The 21291-nt window shown below is 40.9% G+C and overlaps 1 protein-coding gene and 1 non-coding gene across 4 annotated transcripts; one reads left to right on the top strand and one right to left on the bottom strand.

Annotated features, from left to right (window-relative positions):
* The first annotated feature begins 39 nt into the window (after nucleotides 1-39).
* Nucleotides 40-18694, top strand: LOC135585971 (thylakoid membrane protein TERC, chloroplastic-like). Of its 3 annotated transcripts, XM_065117290.1 has the most exons (14): nucleotides 40-239; nucleotides 335-415; nucleotides 6581-6717; nucleotides 6835-6911; nucleotides 8543-8630; nucleotides 8718-8798; nucleotides 8890-8946; nucleotides 11195-11276; nucleotides 11856-11905; nucleotides 12023-12079; nucleotides 12160-12238; nucleotides 16638-16696; nucleotides 17926-17983; nucleotides 18132-18694. In XM_065117290.1, exons 1-14 carry the CDS (start codon nucleotides 104-106, stop codon nucleotides 18224-18226), a joined length of 1137 nt encoding a protein of 378 aa, XP_064973362.1. In that variant the 5' UTR covers nucleotides 40-103; the 3' UTR covers nucleotides 18227-18694. The 3 variants fall into 3 exon arrangements, 2 of the variants coding, with proteins under 2 accessions (XP_064973362.1, XP_064973363.1); XM_065117291.1 differs by lacking the exon at nucleotides 8543-8630 and having other exon boundaries at nucleotides 41-239; nucleotides 6835-6922; nucleotides 8746-8798; XR_010488661.1 differs by lacking the exons at nucleotides 40-239; nucleotides 335-415; nucleotides 6581-6717; ... (6 more) ...; nucleotides 12023-12079; nucleotides 12160-12238 and having other exon boundaries at nucleotides 12245-16696; nucleotides 18132-18163.
* A 717-nt stretch (nucleotides 18695-19411) lies between these two features.
* On the bottom strand, nucleotides 19412-19484 carry TRNAE-CUC (transfer RNA glutamic acid (anticodon CUC)). The gene has a single exon. It is a non-coding gene; the product is annotated as a tRNA-Glu (tRNA).
* Nucleotides 19485-21291: the final 1807 nt, after the last annotated feature.

The raw sequence follows: 21291 nt of genomic DNA, 5'->3' as shown, positions 1-21291 counted from the left end.
AGAGAGTGAGGTTACCGATGTAGTGAGATATATAAAATGGTAACCGGTGCTCCCCACATACGGTGTGGGCGGAGGATAACATATCGTTTTGTCCTCGCCGCCCATGGCGTTTGTTTCGGCGACCCAACCCTCGTGCGTTCGGATCCCGCTTCGGTTCGATCTACGGCGGGCTTCGGTGCCCTCCGCTTCCTCCCTCCTCCCCGCTGCCGGCGCTGCCGCCAGCTCCTCCCGCTACCCAGGTAGTCTTCTCCCCCCGGGATGAAGTATCCTTTGCGTCGGCTCGGTATGAACTCTGCGTTTGCCGGATTCATGCTCCTTTGGTATCCGATTTCAGTTGGAGGCAGTCGTCGCTGCAGGCGTCCGATTGGCGTGCGGTGGGTCAAGGGGACGGAGCAAGAAGACGTCTCGGTTGCGGGTGACCTCATCGGACCTCTCCTATTAATACGCCCCATTTACTAATTTTATCTATTTGGTTCTTTTGCAACTATCATGTGATAAGATAAGAGTTTTTTTATTTTTATGGGACAATGTTTGTTCTTTTAATTTCTAGTTTATTCTGTTTATTTCTAATATGATGTTTTATAAGTGAGGTGTCCTATATATTCATACTAACCTTTTTGCCAATGATTTAGTTACCTGGAACAATGTGATACAATTTCTGATGTGCATAATAAGCCCAAGGTTGAGGTGGAATGAGTAGATATTGACGTTCAATGGGAGAGAATAGCAAAGAGGAGTGGTGTGTGATGGATTGGATTGTCTTTTGGCAAGATCTCATTCTCGCCATCTCATCTGAGATCAGTTGATGAGATGTTCTTTAATCTTTTTGAGGAAAAGTTGTTTTTGATGCTTACTTGGATTATAACTAAGTACAATGAACTGTCTCCTTTAACTCACTTGTCTCTGAATTTACTTGTGTGGTTATGATCTGGATAAACCATGATGTTGATCGTGAATAACTTTTTGAACTTCAGCAATGCCTAGAGTGCACCGAGGCACATTGTGTCAGAGTAGGCTTTTACATTCTGAGGATGACCATATGCACAAACCTATTAAGTTTATTGCGAAAGGTAAATTATGGGCGGTACTTCATGAGACATATAATTTTTACAATATTCAACCATAAAACGGAACTTGGTTTAACTTTGCATTACATGAGATTTCCCTGAAAACATTTTCGATTACTAAATGGAACTTGGGAGACAGGTAATCAAGAACTATGGAAAGGTCTTGACTAATTCTCTCGCTTATATGTTCTAAACTGCAATGCAAGACAATGGATCCTTTACACACTAGACCCAGTAACCCAAATTTATGAGTTCTACTGATGGATAATATTCTAAAAACTTTCATTTCTTTGAGCAAATAATACTTTGATTAGTAAAAGATTCATTTTGCACATGTTTATCATAGAATCTTATGCTAGACAAGTATCTAAATGAAAATAACAACTGATATATTGGTATTCTACCTTCTAGGAGACCATTTCTGAATATCATGGTGAATGTCACGGACAAACTTCTAAACAGGATGTTTGATGTAATGCTTATGTATGTCCGTGTCTTTTGGTATGTTCATATTTTGCCTAGCATGTAGAAGGACAGCCGAAGGCTTAATAGTCCCATTTTAGTTGGGTTTGGTGGCCGTTTTAGGCTTGTAAATAAAGGTTATGTCATGTGGACACTTGTGAGAGATTTTCGGTCTGTAGTGGACCATTTTATCTTTTGTTGTGCAATTGTTCAGAGCTTGTACAATCTGTTTGTAATTTGCATTGTTTATGAAGTGTTTTCGGAAATATTTGCTTGTGGATCCCGAATGAGGCGTTTTCTCTAATCCGTTCTCTCTTTTGTGGGTCCTAAGGGACATGGGAGGCTTCGAGGAGGCTGACATTTGCGGACGAACACGCAAGGGTGCTGCACGACTTAGGCAAAACCAGCTAAGTCCGTGACAGATGGTATCAGAGCGGGACAAGCACTCATAGAAACACTTAGCATGCAAATGTGGGGGACCTAACGGGGCTGCGTTGAGGGCAGTCAGCACACGTGCGACCGTTTGGGGAAAACGGGCATGGAGATGTAGGGAATTGGAGTCGCTCGGAGGAGCGGGCATCTGAGATTGGCATTAAGAGGAATGACCAACCCTTCGCGCAAGAGGCACCACGAGAACAGGTAAGCTTGGAAGAATGCGGAGCGCACAAAGGTTGGGATGGTTGAGTTTGAGCTACAACTCAACGTTGACAACTATACTTGATGGTGCTCAAGGCAAGCGAGGCGTTTGGTAAAGGATGAGACCATGCAAGGTGGAATGAGTTGCTCAGCGACCGTAAGAGTTGTGCAAAGCTCACAGAGGTGAGGGGAATTGCTAACTCAAAGAATTCGGTACTCATACATGGGCTTATATGCGGACGATGGAATGTTCGCGGCCATCCCAAGGCGACCAAAACTCGACGCCATGGAGCATTGAAACTTTCTCTTTGGCATGTGAAGGATACATCCGTAGGAGGCTGAAGTGTGTAACGAGTTTAGCATGTTGCTAGGCCTTGAGTGGTGCAACGGGGTTGTATTGACGTGGAGTCGCAATCTAGCAAGTGCGTTTGCAAGAGGTAGACCAATGTACAGTTTGTTCAGCAGATCGGAGTAGTCCAAGGGGATGGTGGTCTCCGAAACGAAAAGAGATGTTGCTCCAACGGGACAGTTATCTAGGAGGGATAAGTTCCGGTTCTCCAGAGGGAGAATCGTGTAGGACGGACCTCACAAGTTGAGGAGGAGTACCTCAACAAACAACAACTCCACAAAGCTCAATGGACTGAGCAAGTGGCGAGGAGTCGTCGCATGATCTCGCTTGAGAGAATGCATCGGTGGATGCATTGTGAGATCAAGTGGGGGGAGCAATCCAAAGCAACACAAATGAAGGCACACTTGGAGTTGATATAGAGATCAGACTCAAGGGAGGGCTGACCCGTGGAATGGTGGACGCGAGGGCCACCATCAACTCAATGCAAAATCGAGGAGCAGAACAACTTGGGTGTAACTTGGCGGAGTACCCAAGCCGCATGAAGGGAGCCAGCATAGAAGATGGAATATGGAGCGGAGGCATAGTGCTTTCCTTAGACAGAGGTCAAGGACATGAACTCTTGCAGAGGCAAGTGCAGGATCATGTTGTTCCATGGGTCATTCATTCTGACAGAGTGGACTCATCTTGCATGGTGCCAAAGACGAAGGGAGCTTCTAGGCACATGCACTTTATCTCGGAGGAGCATTTGATGGAGGAACTAAGGCGACTCAATTTGCGGAGGCGAAGTTGGGTTCAGAAGGCCTTAGTACGGGGCAAGAGGACACAGAGGCGGGCACTCTTGAAGAATATGTCATAATGTTTCCATTCAAGTTGCTATGAAGGAAGCGGTGCGCAGCAAAGATTGTGCTGGTAGGGGTAAAGGCCCAGGATCCAGACAATGGTGCACTAATTGCAGCGAAGTTGGGGGACTTCGAGAGCTACTATGGGACGGATTGTCCTAGAGCGGTGCTTCATCTAGGTGTGACCCAAGAGTGGGTGGATGAAGGTCGATTGCCAAAAGAGCGAACAAAATCGAAGGTGGAAGAGATCCTGCGATGTATTGGCAAAGGCCACATATGGAGGGATCACAATTTGAGTTCAGCCCACAAGGATCAGAATGCAATGGAGATGTCACCAGGAGGCGACATGGTGCAGCGGATCGTGGTGGAACAGTTCGTGGCAATGCGATACACATGAATGAGTCCCGTGAGGGACTAGATCACACGGAGGTATGATCAAGAGCTACTGGAAGCTCCACTTCGGTTAACAACACGACGACAAGAAGGGTTATGGATTCAAGGAGTGAAGGCCATGGTACTACAGAGGCGGGTCTTCCGTGCGTACATCGAATTTTGCATCGGATGAAAGCCTTGGTCATCAGCATATGGGGGTTGTGTTCCACCAAGGGAAAAGTTCGAATGTAAGTACCAGTGAGTCCCAGGGGAGGGACTTGATCATGCAGAGGTATGATCAAAGCAGTTGGAGAGTTGGACTACACCAAAGCCCATATTCGCTTAAGGGAGCCCGGCAAGTCAGAGGACAAGGTTGAGTAAGCGAACGTTGCTACCAAGGAAGCTAAGGAGAACAGAATCGATGCAAATCCTACAACGTGATGGCAGAGGCCATGCATGGGAGTCGCAGTCTGTCTTTCCATCGACCAAAGGGAGCTGCTTGGAGAACACAGAGGTGTTGAAGCAGGGGGTCGAAAGGGGCGAGGAAGCGACGACGAGTCCAGAGGGACTTAGCTACTCAAAATCAAGCATTAGTTAAAATGGAGGTGGACTCGGAGGAGTGTCACAGAGACATATCTACTAATCGTGAAGAAAAGGGATGCAGATGCGAGGCGACGGATAGTAGGGCCATGGGCATGGCAGCGCCATGGTACCGCAGAGGCGTGACTTCCATGAAAGTCATTGATCCCTTGCTCTCATGGAAGAAGAGCGCTTGGGCGTGAAAGTGACCAAGGAGGTGGAGCATGCAGAGGCAAACTCCAAGTACCGAGACAAGGCTGAAGGGCAGAGGCCAAGGAACTTCGTAAGATCGGTGTTAACGAGCTTCTCATCAAGATAGCCGAAAGTGAAGGACTTCGGGTCATGCAAGAGTGCACGACCAAGGAACGAAGCAGGCAGTACGCGGTGCTGTACCTTTGCTACTCAGTGGAGTAGGCAGCAGGGTTGATGGAGAAGACGGTACAATCCCAGAGGCGACCAAATCTATTAGAGAATTACTCCAAGTTGGGGTGAAAACTTCCTGCATTCCAGAAGTTCGATGACATTGAGAAGGTGAATCACAGTAACTAACTCAACGCAAGGAGTACAAACACTTCAAGTGCTTCAGAAGTGTGAGCAAAGAGCAGGCGAAGGCTAGTAACCAGCTCGATACATGGAGTACAACCTCGAGGAGGCGGGCGAAGTCAAGTAACCTTTGTCTTCTCAACCCTTAAGAGAATGGGCGAAATCGAGTACCATAATTCTTTTATCTATCCAGTAGAGGAGCTTTGCACAGGTTCAAAGACCCTTCGAAGATATTAGAAGATAATAGTTGTCAAATCCTCACCATTGGTGATCAGTGCTACTGAGAGTAGAGTATCCGTCTCATTTTCCAACAGAATGTCAATCGAAAGCGGAAGTGATGCGAATCTACTTAGAAGTGACAACTAAATGAAAGAAGAGTCGATGAGCAAATTTTGTAGAGAAAGGACCAAAAACTTTGAAAGTTTGCGAGGCGATGCTCGTTAAAGCTCCAACAAGCATCCACCCAGTTCAAGCAGCATGAGGCATTTGAGAGACTGGCGCATAGTAAGGATGGTCTTTTCCTTCATCTAGAGGATCCGCAGGAATCAACATGGATCAACACAACTCAGCCAACCCCACACCAGTCATTGGTGAGTTGAAGCAGCATGGCGGATCAAAGGTTCGACTACTCAAAAACAGCAGCGGAGAGCAGTTGGGAGCCAGGAGGCGCATTGCAGCTGGAGCAGAAGATTGAAGACTCAACAAAGGCGAGGAGTTGCAGTGTCGACAAAGGCTTCGACGAGGACGTCGAAGGAATAAGTGGGGAAGAATGTCACGGACAAACTTCTAAACAGGATGTTTGATGTAATGCTTATGTATGTCCGTGTCTTTTGGTATGTTCATACTTTGCCTAGCATGTAGAGGGATAGCCGAAGGCTTAATAGTCCCATTTTAGTTGGGTTTGGTGGTCATTTTAGGCTTGTAAATAAAGGTTGTGTCATGTGGACACTTGTGAGAGATTTTCAGTCTGTAGTGGATCATTTACCCTTTGTTGTGCAACTGTTCAGAGCTTGTACAGTCTGTTTGTAATTTGCATTTTCTATGAAGTGTTTTCGGAAATGTTTGCTTGTGGATCCCGAATGAGACGTTTTCTCTAACCCGTTCTCTCTTTTGTGGGTCCTAAGGGACATGAGAGGCTTCGGGGAGGCTGACCTTTGCAGACGGACACGCAAGGGTGCCGCATAACTTAGGCAAAACCAGTTAAGTCCGTGACAGTGGTGCATATGCAACATTATCACGTTACCTTTATTCTATGTCAATGGCTCTCAGAGAAGGCAGTGTCAAGCCGTCAACCTGTTGGCTAGATTACTCATCTTTTTGGTGAACTACCTTTTTTTGAATTTCACATGCTGAAAATCTTACTATTCTCTTCAGAAGATCATCATGCAGTAATTTTATAAGAAAGATGAGCTTAAGCTTGATTTTGTAATTTTTTTGTTTATATATATTTTTTTATTGGATGGTCTAAACCCCGCTAATGTAAATCTTCGTGTCTAATGAGTCTATCATATTTAACCTTTTTTATTGTTTTAGGGTCACTGATTCGTTCTCTGTAGTATGAAATTGGACTTGAATATAGCTACTAAAAGAATTGGGTCAAATATTGTTAATTATGCTTTCTCAGTATTTCTCCATGCTTATATTGACTCATATATTTCATAGCCATTCAAAAACATACAAGAATTCTGATACCTACCTCTTTGAAACTAATATATGTTGAAATGAATCTGCAGATGAAGTGGAGAAAACCAATTCGTTGTTGCATGATGAGGTAGACATCGATATAGTGGCTGCTTCAGATCCTGTTGCAAGTGGCAGCCAAGGTGTATTGACAGATAAAACTTCTTCTTTGAAAACTGTTGCTCTCTGGGTGCGTGCCTCTATATTACAAGCTAAAGCATGCTTCTGGTGGTTTTGCAGTTTCCTTGTTTCTTGAAATGAGGATTGAGTGCTATTTCTGATCATAATTTCTTCCTTATTTTTTCAGGTCTTTGCTGCTGTGACTTTTGGAGTTTGCTTGGGTTTGAAGGATGGTGTTGAAAAGGCATCTGAATTTTTTGCAGGGTATGCAACATGTATGTTACTGAACCAATGTTTCAGATTGTTAGTACCATAAATATAGGTATAATTGTGCTTAAAACCATTTGCTTCATCAAGAGGCTGGTATGTGTCTTTGCTACTTGATTAGGAAGTGTTTACTTTTTGAACTTACCAAAAGAAAAAAAAGTGTTTACTTTTTGAGATATGTAAACTTTGTTTGATTTATCTGAGGAGACAATCTGGTGGACAAGAATTATATGAATAGTCAGAATGATAGGATTTTGAGTCTTCTGTGTCTAATGTGTATGGTCTTAATGTAATATATATATATATATATATATATATATATATATATATATATATATATATATATATATGTATATAATGTGGTGTGTATGTACTATCTATTTCTTCTTTTTTGGAGTCAACTGGCGCTTATCAGAACACTTCCCTCACACATTATTGTGGATGATGAGTGTTAAACAAACCTGATGCACACATTCAATCGAAGAGCAGTTTTCTGAGAGGTAGTAGTTGTTAGTTTGTTACTATTTCAAAGAATCAAGAAACTTGTATTCGATTGAATGTAAACAAACTTTTCTTATAAACAAACCTGATGATATGTCATTGTCCTTTATAAGAAAAGTGGAATTGTCTCTATAATGTAAAAATAATAATAAGCAGAATTCAAGAAGAAAATGAAAAAGAAATGGAGGGAAAAGTATTGTGCCATTGAAAAACTAGGGCTACAAACCTCTATCAGAAATTCAGAAGAACACAGAAAAATAACTCCATGGAGCATTTAAGAACAGCAGACAACCTCTACCAGTATTGATATCACTCCACCTTCATTTAAGAAAAAAGAAAGGGCAAGAAATAGCTGTAAGAAATATCTCATGATACTCACGATTCATCACTTCTAGTATTGTATTTCTATGTTAAATTATTTTATTTTGTTCAAGTTGTCAGCTATGGTTTTATTTTGATACCTGCATTCTCTGATATTATAGTTTTTTGAAATAATATAGTTGCAATGAAAAGTTTGCATTTAGAACAGTGCAAATCTGTGAAGTAGAATGAGAAAGAGGTCGGGATACATCAAAGACCCAGTATTAAGCTGTTGGATTATCTTTTTTGCCCCTTTACTAGAATAATCTAATTCTGTTCTTCTGGTTGTTTGACTTGTTGTTAGCAGTTTTCCTTTCTGTCAGAAACCTGCATGTCTATGTATACATTCATTGCACATGGCAAGGGCAACCCACTATGCCAATGCTGGTCACACACCATCCACATGCCCACAGTTCATATATGATCGCTGACTGTACCCTGATCTCTACCTAGAAGGCTAGAACTTTTAACACCCTATCAGCATGGCATATGCTGTATGACATACCGAGGCACTTGCAGTTTTGGCAATGTATGCTTAATATTATCTGTAGGCCTCATTCAGTGTTATGCATTTTTATTGATAAGAATGAATGAGAGTTGAATTCATTTTCGTAGGTTTTTATTCAAATTCTCTATGTTGTCAATCAGTTCTGTGATTATGTTCTGCCAGCTAAGTCTTTTGTTGATTTCAGTTATTTTCAGAGACAAAAGTCGGTTTTGTTGAAATGATTAGGAACATGTATTTGATTAAATATACTATGTTGCAGCTATATATTGGAACAGAGTCTTTCAGTGGACAATCTCTTTGTCTTTGTTTTGGTTTTCAAATATTTCAGAGTACCAGTAAAATTTCAGGTAGTCTGGTTTTTTTTTTTTTCCTTTTTCGCATGGTCTATGTTTGACCTTATGGTGCTAATAGAATCTTATTATGTACAAAATTAGAATCGAGTGCTCTCATATGGTATTGCAGGTGCAATCATCTTCCGTGCAGTAATGATCCTGCTTGGGACAGCAACAATTCAGGTTAAATTATCTTCATTCATTCTATCAATTTCTCTTTGTATTACTGTCAAATCTCACTTTCATTTCATCTTGATGTCAACCTATGTCTCAGAGATTTGAGTCAGTGAACTTTCTACTGGCCTTGATTCTTCTATATTCGTCATACAAGGTATACTTTCCTCTTCTACATAATGAAATAGAAATATTTTACAGTTTAAATGGTTAATCATCATAATTTAACAATTGGAAGCTAAATAATATTTTTCTTTTGAAGTGATGCTCGTGTCTACTATGTTATCATTGTTTGTTGATGGATTTTTTAGAAATCTATTGGGTATCCATTTCTCCCATTAATGGGTTGACCCAGTGATTTAAAAAGCGTAAGGCGCCAAGGTCTAAAAATGCCCGAGACGTTAGGCGCTCGCCCGAGTGAAGCGAGACGCTAAAATATAAAAATATATAATATAATTAATAATTATAATTATTTAAATAAAAAAATATGCTATTAAATTAAGAAAATTATGTATAAAATCATAATATCATATTAATAAAAAGTCTTAAAAATTAAAATAATAAAATTTTATATCAAATCTATTGAGTTGCTTTGTACACTTGCCATTTATTTTGAAACTTAACAATAATTTTAAATAAATAAAAATTAATAGTATTAAAATCAAAATAATATATTATTAATCTAATAAATAAAAATATTATTATTAATATACAGTTAGTAGTATATTGTTAATATACTGTTAATAGTATAGTGAGAAGACCGAGGCTGCTGAGGCAATGGCAATGGTAGCAGGCGACAGTCGTAGCTGGAGCGAGAGTGAGAGCGGCGAGTGACAATGGAAGCGGGAGCTGCGAGCGACAACGAGAGCGGGAGCTGCGAGCGGCGACAGCAGCAGCGAGTAGCGATTGCGGTAGTAGTGAACAGTCGACAAGCAGCGACTGTGGCAGCGGCGAGTAGCGATAGTAGCGGCGAGCAGCGATAGTGGCAGCGGAGAAGAAATCTCAACGACAAAATCGCGAGTGTAGAGTTGGGGAAGTCGGGGAAATCGAGAGAGGGAGCTTGATATCGGTGATTTAGTTGGTTCGATTGAACCAACTAAAGCACCGGAGACCAACCAGACCTAAAAATCTAGTTTGGTTGCCTGGTTTAACCCAGGCGCTCTCCCGAAGCGCCCGGCGCCTGGGCTCAGGCGAGCGCCCAGGCGGCGCCTCTTTGAAGCGCGCCACCTGGAAATGAAGCGAGGTGCTCAGGCCTCGCATCGCATCGCCCGAGCGCTTAGGCGAACGCCCGAGCGCCTATTGTAATCACTGGGTTGACCTGATATGACCTTTGGCAAAGAGGTTATTGGATATATATATATATATATATATATATATATATATATATATATATATATATATATATATATATATATATATATATATATATATATATATATAATGTATGTGTATGTGTGTTGTGTGTGTGTATATATATATATATAAGCAGTGTTTAACCAAACACCAGATATCACAATCTTGAAAAACAGGGATGAGTTTTGACCTCAATTTTTTGGGTTGTGGTTTGCCAAGGAGATGAAATTCACCTTTGAAGCTTCTGGAAATTGTTACCTATTTTTTAAATTATGGCATACATATATCTGTTATAGCTTCACAATTTACAATTAATTTGTTGTTTTTATTGAGTTACTGACAGTACATATGAGCATGCGAATTAATGATGTGCAATATATTTTATTATCATTTTTTTTCATTTAGCAACTGTATTGTAGATGTTTTTGTGAGCGTGTCCTCGGACTGATCGTGTCAAATTATAGACTTTGTTACAGTGATGCAACATATATAATTATTTTCGAGGACAAGAAATTCAAATTATGGTTTCAATGAGCAGACAATCTTATCCTCTATACAATGAGTGCTATAGGTCACAGAATATCTGAGTGGTTATATTTCACTGATTTTCTTTTGTTTTCTCAGATGTTCCTTAAATCTTGTAGTTCCTAATCTATTAAGGATACAAGTGTTGTAAACGTACGATTTCTGATCCCCACCATTTATTTGTCTTCTCAATTTGATGTGATCTGATTATTCAAGTTCTTGTGTTACAATTTTTAAGATTAACAAACAAATCATGCTGTTTTATTCTACTAATTTGAGTCTATAAGACCCGATACATACATACATATATAGTATTCTGTTCATGCTTACTTCATGGAGAACTATGTAGAATTGTACAAAATATCAAGCACACTAACATAAAAAATTATTGTTAACCTAACAGCTATCATATAGTATTCTGTTCATGGTTTTTGTATGTGGTGCTGCTTACTTCATGGAGAACTATGTAGAATAGTACAAAATATCTTTAAGCACACTAATATAAAAAATTATTGTTAACCTAACAGCTATTTTCTGCTGAAGCGGAGGAGACTGATCTGGCTGATAACTTCATTGTAAAAACATGCCAAAAGTTTATACCTGTTACAGGTGACCTCACACCAGAATCTTCAATTGCTTTGTATTTTATCTACTAAACCAGATCTTTCAATTTGATTTTCTTAATTGGGTAAATTGCGATTTATATATGAATCTATAATAGTGGTACTATTGGTAGAATATTGGCTGATGCATGTACTGTGTACTGTTTTGTTATATAGGACACTTGAAACAAGTTTCTAGATGGTTAATTAATTATATCAATTATCATGTGCAAGTATATGACCAACACAATATGCATTTCTACTTAAAAGGATATTTTCAGGACCTGATTAGTTTTATGCTTTGTGCATGAATCTTTTGTACCGGAAACTTAAATTGGGAGTCTGCACTTCTCTGTTGATATGGGAAAAGAAAAGGATTTTTAACTGTAAATCGGTTGTCTAGTTAAGATTTGAGAATTGAAATGTATCTCTTCTATATATTGGTTACAATAAAATAGTTTCATCTTTTCATCCAAAGAAGTTAATTGACATGCTTGTGTAGTATTTTCCTTGTTCATATAAAATTATTCTTCCAGCACTTCACTCTAGACTCTTAACTAAACATTTTGTTTCATTCCATTTACAGATTATTATGATGGTGATCGTTTCTTTACGATTAAAGATGGTGTAAGGAAAGTAAGTATTGTCCCATCGCGAAAATGTCTACAGTGATTTATGTGCTTCTTGCTGAATATTGCAAATTCTCATTTTCTCTGTCCTCTGTGCTTCATTAATGATTCAAAATATCTGCAGGCTACGCCATTACTACTCACTGTTGCAGTCATCGAACTCAGTGATATTGCATTTGCTGTAGGTTAATTTGCTATGAACTAACTGTTTATTGCTATTGAGCTTGATCTGACTATAGTAGAAAATGTTCATACTTACAGGTGGACTCCATACCTGCAGTTTTTGGTGTTACAAGGGATCCTTTCATCGTCTTTTCTTCAAACCTTTTTGCTATATGTGGTAACTGTTAGGACCCTTTTTCTGAGCTTTTGAATAATGTTTATTGAGTCTGTTTAGTCTAGTTGTTTATTGAGTCGGTTTGGTTCAGTTAGAGTCAAGTAGAGGTTTATTTAATATTTATTTATTATTGGAGTTCAAGTCCTGATGGACTTTGGGTGGAACTCTATAAATAGGGATGTAACTGCTTCTTTTCGCTTATACCGTCGGCGACGCTGCCCTAGCCGCACCGCCATCGCTGGCTTCCCTTGGTTGCAGCTTCGGCCGTGCGATCTGTCGGCGTCGCTGTTTCTGTGGTGCGATAGAAACAGAGCAGCCGCCGGTCCCTCTGCTGCCGCAGGCGTCGGTCGCCTCTACAGCCGCCGACTCCTCCTTCTCCACCGCTGCCGCTGCTTCTCGGCCGCACAATCACCGCCGCACCGCCGTTGCCAGCATCACCAGCGGTTCCGGCTGTGGTGCGATAGAAACAGAGCACCCTGTTTTCCATCTCCAGCATCGCAACTTCCCGGCCAGCGACGACGCTCGCTGCCTTTTTCTCCACCGCCGCCGCTGCTTCTCGATCGCTCTATCACCGCCGCCCGCCTCCCAGCCGCAACCCTCGCCGTGGCCCCCCTTGGGTCGCAGCCGCAGCCGCCGGTTGCCGCAGCCCTCGTTGCAATAGTTGCAGAAACAGAGCTTCCTCTGTTGCTGCAGCCCCCGTCGATCCTGGCAGCGACCCTCGCTGCCTCCTTCTCCACCGCCAACGCTGCGCTCTGGCCAGCGACCACCGCTGCTGCCAGTCACCGCAGCCTTCTCCTCAACTGCTCGTGATCCTTCCGGCCAACTCCTTCGGTGGTGCGACAAAAACAGAGTACGCAGCAACAAAAATAGTGGCACCCTCGGCTGCTGCAGCCACCGATTGTAACCACCGTCGTCGCTCCCGGCCAACGACCAACCCCTCGTTCTGCAGCAGCCGCCCTCCAACAGCGAACGCAGCAACCACAGCAAGTACGCTGCCTTGCCTCAACCCCGTTGCTCGGCGATCACCCTTGGGTCGCAACAACTGCAACCACATCAACGCAGTCGTCTTCCAACCTCGGCACTCTCACCTCACGTAGCGATAGAAACAGGGCAACTACTCTTCCTCCAACGCAGCGATCGCAGCACTGCCCTTGGCGTCCACCTCCTCGGCAACTCCGCATCGACAGTATTGATGCCCTTGACCCGACACCAAAAATAGGAGTTGAGATTACAGATTTGCAGTCTTACGCAATGGCCATTGATAACTCAGTGAAAGCACAAATGGAAGCATTGGAAATCAGAATTGAGAATCGACTGCAAGAAACACTTAATGATTTCAAAAAGAGCCTAATGGAGAGCCTCAGCAAATTTCAACAAAATGGGGGCTCAAGTTCTACATTGCATAGATCTGAAAATACAGGAAAAAGGTCCCAACATTGTGACACAAATTACTCATACATGAAGATGGAATTTCCAAGATGGAAAGATGAAGATTCGACCAATTGGATCTCTAAGGCAGAAAATTTTTTCCGTTTTCACAGAACCCCAGAAGAATCCAAGGTAGAAGTGGCCTCAATCCAGCTCAAGGGAGATGCACTCCAGTGGTACGATTGGTATGAAACATTCCACGGAGTTCCTTCGTGGGAGCAATTCAAAAGAGGACTTCTTGTTCGCTTTGGCCCATTCGAATATGAGAATGTTGATTGCCAGCTTGCCAAAATTCGTCAGACTTCTACAGTGTTAGAATATCAGAGTAGGTTTGAAAAATTATCAAATCAAGCTAGAGATTGGTCAGACCGACAACTTCTGGATACATTTATTGAAGGGCTTATTCCAGAGATCCGGTGTGAAGTTAAGGCTCGTCAACCTCGCACTATGATAGCTGCAATCTCATTTGCAAATCTATATGAGAAAAAAATTAGCAAGGAAAGATCAGCAAGAGATTTGTACTATGATGAAAAATGGAGTATGGAGCACCAATGTAAACAAGGGCAACATCTGATGATCGAGCCAATTAGAGAGGAACCGAAAGCAGAAGATTTGGACTCCGATTATGAAGGTATGGAAACTGATGAAGATATTGAAGCCATCACACATACAGTGCATGCATTGGCTGGCTATGCTAACCTACAAACTATAAAAATCGGAGGAACTTTGAAGCATCAACCTGTCACTATTTTGATTGATACAGATAGCACTAATAATTTTATGGACAGGAAAGTTGCAGCCCAATTAGCCCACCACATTGAGGGCTATGATATATTCGAAGCTGATGGACGGATCTTAACTTATGATAGCAAAGGCCAGGAATTTCTTACAACGATTACTACACTGAAAGATCGACCTATTGCTTACACTGTCAAAAAGTGGAGATTATACTTACTTGATCAACGGGTTGTGATGCGTTGCAGATAGTCTATGGCTAGTGCTGAAAGAGAAGCTCCCCGAGATTGATGTTGCTCAGCCTTGAGGACAAGACTGATTTGAAGAGGGAGGAACTGTTAGGACCCTTTTTCTGAGCTTTTGAATAATGTTTATTGAGTCTGTTTAGTCCAGTTGTTTATTGAGTCGGTTTGGTTCAGTTAGAGTCAAGTAGAGGTTTATTTAATATTTATTTATTATTGGAGTTCAAGTCCTGATAGACTTTGGGTGGAACTCTATAAATAGGGATGTAACTGCTTCTTTTTAGTAATCTATGAAAAATACTATTATGTCTTTGGACAAACCCTAGGAGGTCGATCCCCTCGAAGTGATCAAGGAGGGCCGATCCCCTCGAAGCGATCAAGGAGGGTCGATCCCCTCGAAGCGATCAAGGAGGCCGATCCCCTCGAAGCGATCATTATCATCCCCATTTCTCCCGTTTCTTCGACGATAAGACTTTAGGGTCTTATCATTTGGTATCAGAGCCTACGATAAGACTTTAGGGTCTTATCATTTGGTATCAGAGCCTACGATAAGACTTGGGTCTTATCATTTGGTATCAGAGCCTATGATAAGACTTTAGGGTCTTATCATTTGGTATCAGAGCCTACGATAAGACTTTTAGGGTCTTATCAGTAACCTTGTCACTTTCTGTTGAATGACCTGTATTTTGATATTTCTTTTATCTTAGTATTTGAATCTTTGGTTTATATATAATGTGCCTTCTTGGCAAGCTACTCCTATTGAGCCTATCTAGTCACTACACTGTCTTCAAATTGTTGAAAAGTTAGTGTTGATTATCTTATTCTAAGATGCATCAAAATTATTTGGCTTGTTGGATTAAAGATGGACATTTTTAAGAGGACTTTTCTGATGGAATCAAGGTGAAATTGCTATGTCAATAAAGGATGCTTATCTTTACTATCTGTTTCTGCAAATGAATGAAGAGGATGGCTCCAGGATTTTCTCGTTCTAATTCACTTCAAGCAAGGGTTTCAAATGCATATCTGTCGCCATAGTAGGATTAGTATTGGATCAACACCAGGTAGGAGTGCCATAGAGATCAGAATCATCTTGCCCATTCTGTTACAACTGATGACTTTACAAATCGTTACTGCTTCATGCAAGCTTGGATCAGCATGAGTAATTTTAACCAATATGAAATCCCAGTTTCTTAAAGTTTATTTAATATAGGCCACATAATAGATTGACATTAAATCATATTCGTACAATAAAAAATGATGTCATTCATGTAAAATCTGCCAAGGATTGCCCTTACCTTTTTCACACGCCACCTTTTATGCTTGTACTTCATATAAAACTTATCTTTGTGGAATGGCTGCACCTTTCCGCTATGTTAGCTCTCATCGAAGGCCATGATTATCTATCCTTTTCCAGTTTCGATTAATATGATATTGAATGATCAAAGAGTATTTGTTGTACTCTAAAAGGGATTGTTCATATTTATTCTTTTTTAAAATGAAAGGTGGATAATGAACACACTGTTTCTATTTATAATACAAGTAAAAAATAGTTCAGGATTTAGATAATCTATAAAAAGGACTGATACCTTTAAACTTCAATTAGGCTTCTAAGTCATGTATACTTTAATGATCCTACGACATCCAATTTATTCCTTCTCTACTTTATTGCACCTTTAAAATCCTTATCAATGTAAAATGGGAGATAAATTGAACTTTTGGTTTGCTGAAGAATATATGACAAAAGTGGATAAGTATCTGAATTCAGTAGATTGTCTTGCTACACTTATCTACCTGCTATAGTGGAAGTTCCAAAGTCATTGTAGCATGGGTAAAAAGGGATCCGGATACATAATCTGTCAGTATATGTCATTATGGCACAAGTTGCTTTACTTATTTCTTATAAACTGCACAAAGATTTAGGAGCCAAGTTGTGTATATTTATTTTGCTTTAAGATTTACTGATCTGGTTGATTATTGTTCTAAAATAACTTGTGTAGGCCTAAGGTCACTGTATGTGCTCATTTCTGAAAGTATGTCTGAGTTAGTGTATTTACAGGTATGCATCAACTCTTTTTAATACTTACGTTGCAACATTTTCCCATAATGCAACAATTTTTATTTTAGTTCTTTTTTTTTTATTCTATATGATATATTACATTGATAATTTTCAATATTCTTTTGAGTAGCTTTGTGTATCAAAAGTTAGTGCAGCTTGATATTTTTCTTTAATTGCTTTTTGTTTTTGATCTCAATGGCAACAAAAGACCCATGCAGCTGATTCCAAATACTTGGGACTACTAGTTGTTGTGTTGTTTTAGTTGAACCTTGTTTGCTTCGTCAGTTGTGCTTATTTACCAAGAAGTTTTTTTTTTCCCAAGAAACTTGTATTAGCATGGTTAATGGAGTTGTATGATTGGCTTCAGAAATATGTCAAGTACAAGTGGCAAGAATAGTGTTTCGAATTCGATGGTTTATTTAGCAAGAGTTACTTTGTGTGTCTTGCTTGTCAAGCACCTTATCCTTTTCCAATCAACTTACAGTGCTCTATTACCAGAGTTTTTACCTTTTATGTGGATAGCTTTCTTTTACATTGATTAATCTGTTTCCAGCTGCTTGTTGAGGCCTTTAGTGGTTTTTTCTTATCACTTGACTAGATGACACTGAATATGTTACACCAACCTTATAAAATATACATGGAGAAAGGTGTTCAAAATGATAGCACTTAGTAAAACAAATATAATTCACTGTTGCTGCTTTTGGAAAAATTCATGTATGTACACACACACACATTAGATAATATACAGCTTTTGTCTCGGTGCTAATTTTCCTGAGTTTCTCAGTTAGTTTTACTTGCAGCAGTTGATCAGTAGGTGATTTGTAAAACATGGAGAAACGTTTTCAAAATGATAGCACATTGTAAAACCAATACAATTCACTTGTGGTACTATTGGAAAAATTCATTCACTTGTGGTACTATTGGAAAAATTCATATATACATACATACATACATACATACATACATACATACATACATACATACATACATACATTACAGAATATACAACTTGTAGCTGCAGATCAGTAGGTGATTTGTAAATACAGGCATATTTTTCACTCACTAGATTTAAAGTTTGTGTCCATGCATGTAGATTGTATCAATTGGTTGGTGATGCATTTTTTTGACTGATTTTTCATATCCTTGATGTTCAATTATCATTTTCTTTTCAACTCCTTGTTGCGCAAGCAAACAATTTGGAACTCAATTGAGCAAAACCCACTTTGCAGCCTGCTATTGGTTTTGTTTTGGGCTTCATAGGAACGAAGATGCTATTTGACTTATTTGGTAAGTGATGACCTCAACAATTTGGCATCTTATCTATATAGTTTTTCCTTTCAGATATATTTAGAGAGCACTCTGTTGATGACATGCATTATACATCTTGCCTACGTCCATCGTACAAGTGATTTCTGCTTTGATATGCATCCTCCAGGTTATCATGTACCAACTGAGGTGTCCTTGGGTTTTGTTGCTGTAACCCTCGGTGCAGGAGTTTTGCTGAGCATCGGAAAAAATCAGATCGAATGAGGTAGAGACATAATTATTGAACAGAGGTGCCAAAGAAGCAGCATTGCCAGGCCAGCTGAAGAACTCAAGAAGCTTGAAGACCTGTTCTGTCCATCGGGTTTGTTCATCTTTTGCATCTTGGTGGAGCTTATGTGCACTAAGCAATATGCAGTGCCCCAGAGGAGATTTGTATTCACTTCTACTCTTATAATGGTATGATGATATGCTTCCTATCACTTTTTAAGGGACCCTTTTACATCAACCAGGTACCTCTAAAATAGTTCTGATGGAAAATAGATATGTACAGATTGTTTCCATAAATTAGTTTCTAGGTGGAACTTTTCATGACACCCATTATATCCAGCCATAAGGTTTTGTCATGTATAAAATCTGGAACCACTGTGACCTCATCCCTCTGCCAGAATGTAATAAGCTCAATTTTGTGAGCAACCTGGAAGAACTTGAGTTTGGTGGTGCACCTTTTTGTCAGATCTTGCATATAAGTATCAATGTATACATCTGCAATCAATCGGATAGTTATATCTTTATATTTGCATCATCCTTCTTGGGTTTGGGTGATCATTTAGACTGGTAACAGGGTTAGTTGCTGATTCTTGTTGTCGTCAGGCAATCAATTTACGATAGCAGTTATTGTACTCAAAAGGATTGTTAGATCATATAGTTCCATTTGCTAGATATCATTTGACAAGACAGCATTCGAAAGTTGTATTCAGAATATGAATCCATCGATGGTGTGAGTTTAAATGTCATCTGTCAACAACGGCTTTTGTGCCGACAGCTACTTGCTTTTCATTCAAAGATCAAACATAACATCATTTTCTAGCTTTTGTATTAGTCCCATGGTTTGACTTACGGACCACCGAGTTGGGTCAACCATCACCCTCTACGCTTCTCTCTAAATAACACACGCAAACAAAAACGACAGACGACCGCCTCAAGTATTCCTTTCATGTTTCCGTCTTGCGCACTAAACGACTTGATCACTCGATAATCACTTTTTATAAGACTTTAAATTAGGAATTAGAAAACATGAGAATTGGTGTAACACACTCTTCTTCGTTGTTGCGTAGGCAGTTCGAAGCGTGTAAGCCAAGCCAAGTCAAGTGTTACGACTGCCTCCGGGGCCCACAGAAACAGGTGTTTTGCTTGTTCATGGGACCCATTACTAATTAAAAGAAAATAGAATTCCGTTGCCGGGACTCGAACCCGGGTCTCTCGGGTGAGAGCCGAGTATCCTAACCAACTAGACTACAACGGATTTGCTGTGTGTCTTTCATTTTACTTTAATCTCTAAGACTGTCGAATTCGTGAAGTTACCGACTACGACTCATGTCAATTATTTCTCGACATGCACCGCGATCACCCACCCACCCACCCTTCCGTTCCACGCCATCCCACCCTACTTCAACAGTGTCAGGCTCATCCATCTATCTTCGCCTGCTCACCATTCAGGAAACCTTTGCTTCCCATTGGACCCCAACCGTCCACCAATAAGTGAGACCGCTCTTCTCATCCCCGTGGCTGGTGCTCGTTTTGATCAAGAAAGCCGACGGCTCCCGATATCGATCTCCTCACCTGTCCACTCCTACCTTATTAGTGATCGAGAGTATATTTTTGATGTTGACCACCAGTCCATCGAGCATCGTAAATTAGTGATCCAATTCATACTTAATTACTATCTGATTTCTCACATTATTATACGGAGATCATGCACGAATCGCAATCCCACTGTCTCGATGATATCCTCGGCTTTAAATCTCAGCCATTAAACCAGGATCGATGCGTTGCATGGATGGACCACAGGGATCACATGCATGCACATGCCTGCAGTACTGCATTCATATAGCATCGCATGATTGATACGGAAGTGTGTGGCAGAGGATGTATGATTGCCATTTTGCTGTTCTTATGTTGGTTGTACACGACTCCGCATACAACAAATATCTATAGAAGCAATAATAATATCCATGCAAAATCCAATGCAGATTATGGTAGAAATATGATTAAACAACAAGGGGAATAGACACATCAAAAAATCTTTGGTTTTAATTTGATGATGACATGATAGCTGAACTGATCGCGCTGTGACGAACTCTGTCGACTTCGACATCCTAAATGCATACTGATTTCTCATCGGGCATTCATTTATTTCCCCCCACCTAAATGAAGAAAAGCCAAAAAGCTTCGAGTGACACTTGCGGCTGTTGCCCGAGCGCACGTGACAAGGAAGGTCCCAGTGGCCCCCCCTCCTCCTTCACGTGACATCACCTCCCTCTCTTCCCTGAACAGAGAAGCTGCAGACGTCGAGGATTGGGTAGAATGTTCTGTCATGACCAATTTGGTGCGGTTCATGGTCTTCCTTCATTGCCTCACTGCAAAGCTGCTACCGAATTGAAGTCCCCGTCCGTAACAGGCTTCAGGCGATGAACTGCTTGGCTCAGTGAAGTTATACCACCGATCTGCTCACTGTCAGCAGTATCAGTTTTGCCATGATGACTCACCGTGGCACACCAGCAGAGGACTCTGCTCAGGTGATTGGTTGACCTCACAGAGGACTCTGCTCGCCTGAACCGAGAAGCTCCATGCAATTAACCGGTCCTCGGATGCTTTTCTTCCTGCGACTGCAGATCTTATCGCCGCATTCATGGAGTGATGAGACACGATCGAAAGCTTGAGAATCGAGTTCGTGTATATACGATTTCAGAAGATCATTTACCCCACCTTTTGGAATCACAGCACAGTGAGCCGCGGACTAAAAAAAAGGCGACTTGCAATGCGCAATTTGCACGACAATTAGCTCGTGATGACGGGACGTGTGCATCGCCATCTCATCTCCTCCCCGATCAAGAGATGCTTTTCGTCGAACACTCCACATGCATCACGAGATGCAATAATAAGGCGAGGGGACGCGCCGCTCGTCTATGTTTTGGCGCGTGAAACGGATCCTCAAGTCCTTTTGACCCGGTTCTAAATGGATCCGACCCAATAAGCATCTGCATTAGACCGGACCGATCGGTCCACGTCCCCTCGAACCATATTCAATTAATCGGTTTTGTGTGAATCAA

The sequence above is a fragment of the Musa acuminata genome, chromosome BXJ2-7 (genome assembly GCF_036884655.1).
Source record: "Musa acuminata AAA Group cultivar baxijiao chromosome BXJ2-7, Cavendish_Baxijiao_AAA, whole genome shotgun sequence".
Lineage (NCBI taxonomy): Eukaryota > Viridiplantae > Streptophyta > Magnoliopsida > Zingiberales > Musaceae > Musa > Musa acuminata.
This window is presented reverse-complemented; position numbering and strand designations above follow the sequence as displayed.